This window comes from Taurulus bubalis (assembly GCF_910589615.1).
Source record: "Taurulus bubalis genome assembly, chromosome: 4".
Lineage (NCBI taxonomy): Eukaryota > Metazoa > Chordata > Actinopteri > Perciformes > Cottidae > Taurulus > Taurulus bubalis.
Window position 1 is genome coordinate 11,045,021 of NC_136592.1, and position 13,562 is coordinate 11,058,582.

Sequence of the window (13,562 nt, forward strand, 5' to 3'; positions counted from 1 at the left end):
TATATTTTATATTTAAAAATATATAAATGCAAACCAAAATGGCCTTTGAATTTGAATCAAGTTATTCTCAGAGTCCAGTTCTGGCTAACTGGTCTGTACGTACCAGTCTATCGATGCTAGTTCCAGCTGCTGTGGTTGGGCTCTCTCGAGGGGTGTACGGTCTGAAGCGAGCACTGAACACATCTGAGATGCCTCGTGCAGACCGGCCTATTCCTGATGGCTTCGGCTGGCCACACTCTTGAAAAACCTAGAATGAACAGAGGGAGATACAATTACCACAGAGAGGGGCAAGCACAAAGGGGAAAGTGAAAGAGGATACATGGTGTTTCGCTCTGTATCTTGAGGAAATAGTCTGGCTGTGTAACATTAACACAATATTTCTTCATTATTGTGAAATGTGAGTTTCTCAATGCAGTGCAGAATAGTTAGAAACAAGGTTATCAGCAGTCCAGTGTTGCATGAACTCTACACTGAGCCAGGGCTCAGTCCGTTTTTTGGTATAATACACATCCATTTTGATCCCGCCAAAATTGTAATTTGCTTACAAAACTGACATTTTTGTCTTTCAAAAGCTTCTGTCAATTTGCTCACAGCACACTTTTTGGTCTGTGATTTGAGATAGAAAACCAGTAGAACCAGTCTGGAACTAATGGCGTCTATTAGGGCCAGAGTCAGCCCCTCCAAACTAGAGGGGATTAACTCTTGATATGCTGGTACTTGAAATCCAATGGAAAGCCTTTGTCACAGTACAACATTGCGGCTTCAAAATAAAAAAAATTAAAAACACATTTGACCTGGATATTTAGGTCCTTCTAGGCCCAGACAGCAACATGTTAGCATAAAACTACAACATGAATGAGCCAAACTGATGTTGAGTGTATTAAACACTACCAGTTAGTATTTGCTTTTAATGTGGCCAATGACATATTCTAATGCTCAATAGACCCATGCCATTTGAATCTGCAGCCATGACAATTTTGGCTTCGGAAAATATGGAATTTCTGTATTTCATGAAATATCTAGTGTTAGATCGCTGAGTGATATTCAGAAAATAAATGACATTACATTAAATAATGAACCAGAACACTCTACTCTTTGGCAAACACTGGATATCATAAAGACAAAGTTATTAAACTCTCCCAAAATGAAAACGGAGTTGTGTTGTTAATAGGGAGACAAAAATAGAAATGTCGATCTATTATTAGCTGAACCTTACAATAATCAATGTGTTGTTCATTGTGGTTCATTGTGAGAATAGATTGTTTTCAGACGGCTTGGTCTCTACAGGCTCTTCGGGCCCCAACAACAGACCGCCAGACCGCACAGCTCATTAGCATTCCTCTCTGGCCGGTCGGCCGGCTCCTTGCTCAGTGTGTGATGGAGCACTCTAATGTGCTGCATGCTGTCATGACAAGAGGCTGTCTTTTCTATAATATTTATCAATTCTTCACCGCGATTACAATTCCGCTTTCCTGTACAGTACATCACACAAGCATACCGATTTTCAACAGGTCCGAGCAGCAGGAATGAAGGCACGCACGGTTAAAATGTGACTGTGGGGAAAAGGTTGGAATCTCTCGATGCAATCGGCTAGCCCATCACAACCCTGCAGGCTTGGAGGGTCAAGTGAATGGGTAAAAGTTGTAAATTGCAGCCCTCTCGATATGGAAAAGAAAGTGACATCAAATTCACACTGACCTTTGTAATTCTGGCATGAAGATAACACCAAAGGGTTTGAATGAATTGTCAAACTGAAAAACCAGCCTTTTGACAAGAAGGACAAAGACAGACTATTCTGTGTGTGATAACATCCCGAGCATGCTGCCTGGAATTTGAAACTGATAAGCAATGTCAAGTCTCCAGAGGAAATTAGTTGCTTTTCTTGCATTTTAAACTGTCTCCTAATATCAACGTAAAAGACTACTAAAGTCCCTGTCCTGCATCCCAGGTGTGGATGGGTTTAGACCCCTAACACACACACAGTAAACACATCGTCTCAGGCTTCAACACAATGTTGCCATAAGTGAATATTGTAAAGAAACAACAAGAAACTAATTCAGGATTTACCTTCAGTATGACCATTTTGTGACAATATACTGTATGTATCATTGTTTCCCCTCAATATGTTGTTAAAAAGCTTAACTCGATGTGTGGTATAACGTCTCAGAAACTTTGCTTTTGCAAATTAGTAGTATATAAATGTGAATTTTAGGGCTATCCAGAGCTTCCAACCATGCTGGGTTTACATATCAACATACAGTATGACAATACTTTCATCAACATCATGATATGTCAGATGGATAAATAACCCGACAATAATTAGAAATAATTGAGTTGAGGAAGACTCAAATAACCCTCTTACTATGCTCTTTATGTACTAGGTTGCATTACCTGTTTTTACACCTCTTGCTTTTTCTTTTCACATTTTGTAGAGCGTCAGTGTAATTGTCCTGTCCATCTGTTTTGTGTTATGTACATCTCTGTTTTGCACTAATTAATACAACATAATTCAAAAAGATGAATCAAGTCTATATTTGTTTATGTATACAATGTTTTCTCTGTAAAGATGTGTTACTTTTAGAAACAAAACACATCATAGGACAGTGAACAACGTATCATATTGATATATATATATATATATATATATATATATATATATATACTTTATATATAAAATAATTCAGAAGACAGCACCTTGGCTGACACTTGCATGCTGTTGTCCTGCATGTTCATGATGGCATCAGAGATCTTGACGTCAACTGGATCTATAACGGATTCAATGTTGAAGGGTCCCTCCAGTCTGTCTGCCACCAGTAACATGGCATCTGTCAAAACACACAGGACACATGTCAGTTCAGAGATATTAAACACTCACACACAGATATTTTACTATTTTTACAACTGTTTACATGCATCAATATGTTCACATCATCTCTGAACATTGCCAGTACTCAATGCAAAACCCCCAGGGTGCTTTGCTCCAGCATGTGTCTCTGACATGGCTCCAAGTAAAAGAACAAAGGATGGTCTCTTCTCCAAATGTGTTGACTGCCAATACACATAAATGCTCAATTAACCTGCCAGTACCTTCATCTGAACACACAGGAGCACAGTGAGTGACAACGAGATCTTGGGACACACTGGTGTTTGTTAGAGGATGCACAACATCAAGTAGAAATACATTTCAATGTGATAAGCTTACAAGTAGCTTACACATTGCATCATGCTTATCCATCTGCAGCTCTGATGTATTCATCGTTTAGCACCAGCATTTCTAAATTGTGAAAGTATATCAATAAATGCATAAAACCATTATTTTTTAATAACACACTCAGTTAGTTACTTCTCTCAAACATAAATTCCATAAGGCATAAGCATGCAACACATCTGATGGCAAGTGATGAAATCAAATACATGCAGTCTTGTGCTTGTTATTTCCTTGTTTATTTGTCAAAATCTCACGTCACATCTGATCATGTATTTAGAAACATATTCTATGACCTTAACAATTAGGCAACAATAAAAAACAAACAAAAGAACAAACACACAAAGGGACCATCACCTTATTGCTGTGGCTCAGTCTTGACCTGAATCGATTCCTAAAACAGATTAACCACCAACCTGCCCCTTTTAATTTCCATTAAAGCAATTGGATATTAATAGTTTCATACAGAGGAATGGTTCTATCGATCATCTCATGTTGGGAATTGTGAGCAGTGGAAATAATGTGTCTGATATTTTCATTCGACTCTATCTTGTCTCTCAAAAAAGTAATTAAAAGTCCACCAAGTCTTGTTTGAGGGGTTAGCACCGGTTAAGTGGTAATGGCAGAAAACAGTGCTATCAGTAGGACTTCCACCTCTGTGCACTGACAGTTGCAGCGATGCAGACCAATCAGGAAAAGCCTATTTACATCTACGGGAGCTGTTCTGTGTAAAAGGGCAGCAGAAATAGTTCATCCACGGAGTCTTTGGCAGTAGTGCCATCATCAAGTCATTAAATCAAAAGTGATCACTAGAATGTTGATGCAAAGTGATCATTGCATCAATCTGTACTCTTAGTGGGCAAAACCTGATGACTTCTCAGTGTGTTAACTTTCTGTCTCTTATGTTTATCTTTCTCAACACGTTGACAAAGTGGCTGCAGCTCACATAAACTACCCCAAAATCTTCCTGAACTGCTTCCGTTGAGAGTATAATATATCATCGGACTAAGTACTAATGCAGGGTGATTTTTTTTTTTTAAATGCCAACCTAATATTATCATCCCATTTCTTTTGCCTAAATGAATGTATTATTTGTTCAAACTCGCGTTATGGTCTGTAACCGTGATCTTTTCGTTAGAATTCATCAATTCTGAATGTAAGATATTCCTTTTTATATACAAAACTGAATTACACAAGGTGATCATGGTGAGGTTCTACGTCTTTGTTTTTGTCAACAAATTCCATGAAAAGACCAAAACCAACAGTGCATTAGTCCATCTCTTAAAAGTCAGTTTTTGGCAAAATTTGGGCAGGTTTACATTTTTCCATCCAACACTTAATAGGCTCAATTCATCATTGCTATATGCAATTGTTAACAATAAGCAGGCCCGGCATCAGGAATTGATTTGCAGGGAGGCCTTACGTTGCTTTGGGCGGTGGGCACGTTTTCTTTTTTCAGCCACGTCATACCGTGGTGCATAGCTGCAACGACAAGCACTTAAGGAGGAAGCAACATTTAATTTTCACAGTATACAGCTGAGGGCGCAGCGGGCGCTACTTACGTGACAGGGTAAGAACTTCAGCCATTGTTGCACATTTATGAAATTACACCGTCAAACTGCATACTGGGTAAAGCTCTCCCACTTATCATGAAGTCTTCTCTGCGACGGAGTTTGACAGGACGACCCGGCATGCAGTTCGGCGGTGTAATTTTATAAATGTGAAACCTTGACTGAAGTTCTTACCCCTGACACATAAGTAACTCCGCCTGCTTCGCCTTGAGTAAGAGCTGTGAAAATGAAATGTTACTGCCTGCCGAAGAGTGACAACAGTCGGGCAATGCGCCACCTGTAAGACCGTATGTGAAAAAAATCATACCACATGGAAGTTTGAAGCCGCTATACCGCACGCACAGCACTACGTGTGGTAAGTGACTGACAGACTAGTCCGTCCAGGGCGGGCCCGGCACCCCAAGGCCCGCCCATAGCGCCGGGCCTGACAATAAGACGATATCGTAAAATGTAACCAGCTAAGTTATCTGTTGCTGTCTTGTCACCGTTGATATGTCATTGTTTCAGCACAGTTCAAAATTCAGTTTCATAACATCACAGACTTCAGGAGCACCCCTGAGCACTTATTGAGCACTTGTTCAGGGCAAGTATTCCTGGTACATAAATAACAAAACAGGTCATTTGTCAGTGCCTTCCATAACTGCAATGCTCAGGAGGGTTTTGCCACCCTGTGGTTCAGCTATGATTATGTTCAGGTAACTGAAATGACTTTAAAAAAATGCTGTTGTGATGCTGCTAAACCACTGCTGAGTGACTGTTGGTAAAATATAGACCATGAAGAAATACTCCTGTGACTGTTTAACCTTTACTTAAGTCTATTTCACATTGTGTAATATAGCCTGGTGTGTAAACTTTGACTTGTTCAGTAAAAGAAAAGGTTAGGAGCCTTTTAAAATGGACATATACGATCATTGGAGTACGTCAGATATCGCTCTCACAATTACAGAGTAACAGGCCAGCACTGAAGAAAGCCAAAACCTTTCAAGACTTTCCTGACCAGCCTTCGCAGAATGAGCTTGAGCTCCTGCCCTCAGGCCAGCATTTCAGAGTGACCGCCTTGAGACCCAAGGAACATAAAGTCTGCCTCCTCTCAGTGGCTATTGACAGGGCAGGATATTAAGCTCACCCGCTGGACTGAGCAGAGTGATTTAGAGGACAGGTTGAGTACAGAGGAGAGAGCACCAGCCCGTTTAAGAGGAGGTGAATTAAAAGCATAAAGATTAATACTTAACCTGGTATTGCCAATTAACTTTGAATTAAGTTGTAATAATATCCAGGGGCCCAGTTTCACCCGAGGAGAATTGTGCCATAATTCACTGCAACCCAACCTCATCAAAAAAGAGGTATGTACATATTTTTAAACACATGTAAATGAAGTAAACACAAATACCTTTGCCGACATAAATGGACAAACTGCTTTTGATTTCTTTTGTTTGTTGACAGTAAATTAGTTGAGCGTTGACAACAGAATTGGCTAAGATCTGGTGGACAGACCTATTGGCCTGAATACATCTTATAGTCTCTTTCTGATCTAATGTTGCGTATGATTAGCTATTTGTTGTACCCACACCTTTCCATCTGCACACTGCCATTAATAGGATAAATGAGGTTAACAGAGCCTAATTATAAGGATAATTTGAGACAAGAAAGCAGTTATTTAGGATTGTCATAGTGTAATTTAGTGAAGCTAACAACTCAATACATACTCCGATACTACATAATATCTAGATTTTGACCAAAGCTTGAGGAATGACGGATCTGAACATTACAGTTATTATCCATATATGCTGCTTAAAAAAGGGATCAAATGTCATTATTTATTGCTATAACTGTAACATCAATCTAATTTTGATAGAAAATATCATGTTTCCTGTTACTGATTCGACAAAGACAGGAGTGTATCACATATGATGTAAAACAGGTTATTCTTTATTATATCATACAAGTTATGATATGATGACATGTTAAACCACAAACGACTGTGTCAGAATTCGTCAACTCACAAATCACGCATTCCTAAACTTCCCAAGTCCTCCCAATAGTCCAACTTCTTGAACAAAAATATTGTAATCTATTTCATCATTTTTAATAACCTTTTTGGGGTTGTGTATGTTGTAATCCAGGCTTTCGCAGCCTTTGACTGCATACTTAGGGAACATAACTACAGACGGACCCCACTCTTCTGTCTGTTAGTAGCTGTACCTTTGAAGAGCACTCCTGTTTGTTTACTCTGGACCCTCAAATTGGGCGTGATGCTTGGTTAGATTTCCATCAGGAGCTGGCTGGAGGTCAATGCGTGGGGCCAACCCGAGTCCTGTGAAGTCTTCAGCTGCCTATGTTTAGCAGAGCACTGCTCCAATGCTACCACAGATAAATCCTCAGTGGAATACAGTGAGAGTAGAGGAGACATTGGCAGCGAATCTGTTACTCATTCTATAAAAGCCTCAAAGACCTAAATGATATCCTCAGCTGAGTTCTGACAACCTATTTTTCATAAAGCTTAATGAATTTTTGATGGATGGTGAGAATGAGTCAGCCATATGAATTGCTAGAGAAATTGTTACTTCTACATGCTTGAATAACTTCTGAAATGATGTCACATACAGGAACACTTAAAACAAAGATGGGCGGATGATAAAGAGTATCTTAAAGAATAATCTGTTCCAACAATACATCATTAGGAGGTCAAAGACAGGCCCTTATCTTTGTGCACAGGCTGTTCAGTTCCGTTTGTAACTCACGCCCTCTATTATATACTACCACCTTTTATGACTTCTTATATTTCCCTCATATTTTATACTTTTCCTTTTGTCCATTTCAGCAGACTGGAGTTTGTCAATCATCAAAAACTAAACATTGTTTGAAAGCACAAAGCATCATGAGTTAATTTGTGGAAATCCTTTTAAGATTTCCAAATCTTTGTGACAACAGTTGCTTATTTTATAACATGAGTGCATCAAAGAATAGGACAGAACACAGAATAGGAATACCGTTTTGAAATTAAAAAAAACGTCAAGAAGATAAATGATCATGTTTTGTACTTCTGTTAACTTGGTTCAATGATGGAGGTTAAGTCCAAAGGCTTGCATACAATATAAGTAGTGCTTGTTGTTTTAAAACCTGTTTTCTTTATAAATGATTTCATCAATGCTTTTTTCTTTTCCCCTTTATCTGATATTGTACTTGACTGATATACACTTATGGCATTGGTTTCATGTAATGATTGAATATGTCTTTTACCTCTGATATTAACAGATACACAATTGATTTTCAGACCCATCTATCCATTGACTGACACGGCAGGTTGTATTGGCTTGGTTGTTTACTGCTGGATGCATGCTGTTTTTTTTGGCTCCAGGCTGCATGTTCGGTTATTTTCTAATGGAAAACTCTCCTTTTTTCCCCTCACCCAGAGGGATTTGGAAAGACTCCAACAAACTACCCACAGAGTGTCTTGGGGGAAACAACATTAATTCATGTGTGAATCTATGACAAATTAACAACCTTTATGTGAAGATGTGGAATCAAGGTTTCATAATTGTCAAGGGTATTTTTAACCCTGTGATCTTTTAATTTTATGACATTTTTGATGTTTTGTTGTACTTTCACAGGTATTTCTGCCATCTGAAAGATCAAATTGACTACTTTTACCTTTGGTCACTGCTCAGTCAACATAATTTTGATGTCACATACTACTAGATCCATCCTGAGCAGGTACCTATAATAATCTGTTATAATATATATGCTCTCTGGATTGCTGCCTATTGCTGAGGAACTACTTAATATTAATATGAAGAATATATATATATATATATATGTTTTACTAATCTGTACTGATCCAGGCACATTTCTGAGAAACATTTTTCTATGTTCTAGTTTTTGAAGATTGGAGGAGAATACATTTCAGTGCGATTTAGTAAGGATTTATCTTTTGGTTCATTGGCCATCTCTAGGAGAACTCAGTTTTCTGTGGTGAAACAATCCTGGAGTATTTCACACCACATATGTCAGACTGGCCAAAGTGAAATGAGACACATGAGAAGAAAGCCAATCCTACTTGGCTCTGCATGACTGCTCTGGAGTCAATGGGAAGACCAGAGTGTCAAGTCTCGTGCAAGACCAGAATACGGAAACCTTCCAGGCTTAGACTATGTTCAAAACCATGCTGCGTGACCTTGTCTTTAGGGTTTAATAGCATATCACTATCCAAATGATGTAAACTGGTAGCTCCAGGGTGAGGCACGGTCTGTCATTATCTTCAATGACAAAGCGGCTGCAGAAAAAATGTTAAAACACTGACTCAATTTATCAAATACATTTTGAAATCGCTTGGACTTCCCAGTGAGCATCAGCAACAGTTTGTTTATTGCAGCAATTTCCCTTCCGCTGTTGATGTGAATTCATCCTGGGATAACTGTTGAATCGTAAATGATAACATAATGTAAAGAGAATTACCACCCTGTACCCACAAATATAAGTCTGCCCAATGATTCCGAGCTGCTGTGATGAAAATGGAGGGAATAACTTTCACCATCTGCCAGTGAAAACTGTAGAAAATGCCTGCATACAAACACTAATTATCCAACTATATCAATTGATGACATCCTGCATACATTTATGGAGACAGACGGTTATTCCAATGGTGGTGTTTCCACACACAATGACAAATAGCACCCATGACAAAATGTCTTATAACGATTAGGTTCTACATACATGTCATGAATACACCGGTGCATTGAAGATAATAATAATTACAATGAGATTGAATGGATACATGTATCATTACTTTGTTTTTTTTGTAATAATGACGGCACAAAAATAATGAAGAGACAGTTAATAGGATACCACTTCTGAAACGTGATTTTAGTAGTCAACAAATGTCCTTTGAGGTAACATTGTCTCTCTTCCTACAAGTGTTTTTCTGTACGCAACACATTCCAATTTTCTGGGTGACAAAATGAACATGGCCAGTGTACAGTAGTTTATTTTAAATAACAAAGACAACTCTGCAAGTGCATCTTTGATGTGGAGAGTATCTCCATGTCAGGGAGGCATCATTGCATCGCTGAGCATGCTCAGGGAAATGGTTCCTTAATTACATGCTTTGCTAGTTTGACAAGAAGAAAACTAGACTTCTGTTTAGTGGTGGAACGTGTCCCCTAAATATTGTACAACAGTATGGCTCTTTGATGTGTGGCCTGTTGCTGCTGTCTCTTCAAGTCACAGCAAATTATTGCTACTCAGCACCTGCAACGATTTCATGGAGTACTTCTTAGCAATAATACCAGTTCTAAGTATAGAACATTTAAACTGGAAGAAATCCAGATGACGATGGAAAAATACATGAACAATATAAATTCAATAATGAATTTAACTTTAGCTCTATTGTCTATTTTTCATGATCAAAATGACTGGACCTGGGTTTGATTTCTGACCTGAACCGATGAATGTGGGTTTTTAACTAATGGATCAGAGACCAAATATTGATTGGTGACTGGTGAATATGACTGAATATGTCTTCGCCTTACAATGACCTAGTGGCTTATCCAGGGAGTCTCTCCATCTCTTTGTAAGACATCATTTAAAAGGCTCTTTTCCTCCAAGAACATAAATTGCTATTAGAAAGAATAAAAAAAATGCATTTTACATCCAGCTCAATCCAGATCAATTGCAAAAGCCTCACTAACTTGCCAACATATCTGTATGTCTTTGGGGAGTCTACACATGCATTATTTCATGCATTTATGAAACTGGATTGTAGCTCACAAACAAATATTTCTTGGACATTTTTTTTCTTCCGTTTTATTTACTTTGGCTATACCATACTTAATATATATACATATACATATATATATATATATATGTATATATATATATATATATATATATATATATATATATATATATATATATATATATATATGTATATATATGTATATATATATATATACATATACATACATATATGTATATATACATATATATATATATATATATATATATATATATATATATATATATATATATATATATATATATATATATATATATATATCATATATATCATGTTGCATACCCCCACGAAAGATAGTCCTGCACTTGACTAATGATTTCAAATGTATTGATAAATTCCCGAAACCAACGTAAGAGCTGTGTACAAAGGCACACAAACGATAATTATGTTTGGTTACTCCTCGTTTGCATTAATAACCCCCACACACACACAGAGCCAACACTCACGCCAATTTCCTTAAAACATACACAGTTATTACAACTTTAACTAACCTTGTGCCTTTTCCGCATAGTGCTAATATCGCTACTGTTTCTAATTTGTATACAAAACTGACCATATTGTCAGTAGCTTTTGACATTCACTCCGCTCACATTGCGACTTCCTTTTTAACTTTGCGAGCCGCCTCCAAAATAAAAGCATCTCATCTTACAGGAAACCAGATAAATATAGCTGAACGCAAGCAACACAAACAACAACATTGATTGACAAACAGTTTCTAAAGCCAGAACACAAATTGGGCTACTTACTTAAGCAATAAGGTACGAGAGGCAGTACTGTGTCGTGCAATAATGTACTGTTCAAGGGAGTTGTTAGGCCCGACGCGCGGCGGAGGGCCGGCAAACCCTTGAACTGTAAATTATTGTAGACACAGTACTGCCTCGAGCTTTTACAATACGGGTACCTGCGACTTTATAAATAGTAATAGTAAGCTCCCTTTCAGCACAAAATAGTTGTAGCCACCAAACCTTGTGTATCGCATTTCAGCAACAGAGAAAATAGTCCCGTACGTGTATGGCGGTTGCTATGCAACCGCCATACACGTACGGGACGCACATACGGGACTATAAAACTGACTGCCTGGTCAGTAAATCGGTCGGTTGGAAGCAGGTGGAGGATGACACGCAGCCACCGATGTAAAGAAGTGCTCTCGCTGCTTCTGTCCGTCTTTTCTCCGTCATTTTTCTCCTCCATGATGTTTAGAGAACTTGCCTCGCGTCGGGAAATGACCGACGTAATTATCTTTCACTAGAAATTATCACGATTTTGTGGTCAAACCCTTTTCATTCCTCATCTCATTTTAGGGAGGAAGTGACGTTGTGTTGTCGTTCGTTATGCTAGTGTGGGGGATGCTAAGTGAGCTTGTTAACTGTTCCATTTGAGCTAACGTTACTGTTAGCGAAGAGCCCCGTTGCAATACTGTGAACACTCAAGCAATACACCTGCAAGTTAAGGAAACCAACGTCTGCGGGTCGTTACTGCGGACGTTACAATATCAAAGTTTACACGAACATGTTTGGTAACTGTCAAGCTTGAAATGACAACTAACGGTCGCGCAATTTAAATCTACCTGTTGTTTTTAAGTGCGCACTGATATAGAACGCTCTAAATGTAAACAGGCTGTACAGTACTTTATGGCTGAATAAACTACACCTCGTGACTCACGCTCCACCAATCAGAATGCTTGATTTGATCGACCCGTATTATAAATATCATATAATAACCGACAGCATACCTTCCAACAGCTTGTTTTGTGCCGTCTTTGACGTGCCTTTAAAAACGCTGGCTGTCTTACAGTGCACTCGTCATGCAGTCTCGTCATGCAAGGCCAACTCAAAAGCCCCACAAAACAAAACTTCACATAATCAATTATTTTTGATAAAATGTGCCCGTTTTTATCCACCTCATTGTGTTTGTTCACCGCATTCCTGTGCAGCGATGTTGACATAGCCTGATATGCTAGCTTGACAGAGTTATCCATGTGTGTCCTCCTGGTGTTCTCATGTTTTCTTAATTGCTTAAAAGTGCTTTATGTCTCTTACTCTCGTAGCTGTCCATGCTAGATCGGTTCACGTTGATTTAAAAAGCAAGCATGGAAAGTAAAAACGGCGTTAGCACGACTGCTTAGCCAAATATTCATAATATTCATAATATTATGAACCCAGACACGGGGGCGTTTGATGTTCAGACGTTTGTGGGACTTCCACAACAAGTATAAAGCAGTATATGTCAATGGTGAATAGCAGAAACGGTAACTGTTTTCACGGAGTAAAGCCACGAAGATCAGCCGCGCCCCCTTTCCGCAGTGAAAAAGTGAAAAAGCGAATTAACCACATAAAGTCGAGCGAGTAAAGTCAGGCCGGCTTTGGTGTGAACGCAGCATTATGGTGAGGTCCGGTTGATCTGGGACCAGGTGTTTTACCTGTAGTTTCTCCGTCAAAGTTCTTCTCATAAACGGGTGTTGGAGGAGAGATTATACTGAATTATCGTTTGGTCTCCATTGAAGAGCAGCGCTCGCACTCGCCATAGCTCAAAAGCACAAATATTGACAATTTGTATAATTTATTAATATTATTATAATTTTTTATAATTAATAATATTATAAATATTCTTTTTGTTTTGTTGGCTAAAGGTGGGGCTAGGCCCTATGGTCCTCTATTGGCCGGCCGCCACTGTCTGCTACTCCTACTCCACATATGAACTCTCATGTCTTTTTAAATCAACACTTTTCTTGACTGATACAACTGCAAGACACTACTGCTTCTGCTGGGGCAGCAATACAACTATTAAATAAAACATAACTGGCCATCAGCTGTCGTAGTATTACGAAACAGTACTACGAAACGTATATATGGCTTGTATATAAAGTATAGCTGCGTAAGCATTCCTGACCCATGTAATATCTTGCAGATTATGCACAGCCAGTAGCAATTATAAAGAATATATACTGGTTCTTGATTATGCTGAGGATATGAAGATCACTTCCACGAAGCTA

General features: G+C 38.5%; 1 protein-coding gene across 1 annotated transcript in view; it reads right to left on the reverse strand.

Moving 5' to 3' along the window:
* Positions 1 to 13,562, reverse strand: part of gpc6a (glypican 6a) — a gene marked incomplete at both ends in the record, with an annotated part of 131,616 nt that overhangs the window by 28,539 nt on the left and 89,515 nt on the right. The window contains 2 exons of the mRNA XM_079216548.1: positions 104 to 247; positions 2,695 to 2,825. Coding sequence (XP_079072674.1) covers positions 104 to 247; positions 2,695 to 2,825 — 275 coding nt within the window. The remainder of the gene's footprint in view (positions 1 to 103; positions 248 to 2,694; positions 2,826 to 13,562) is intronic.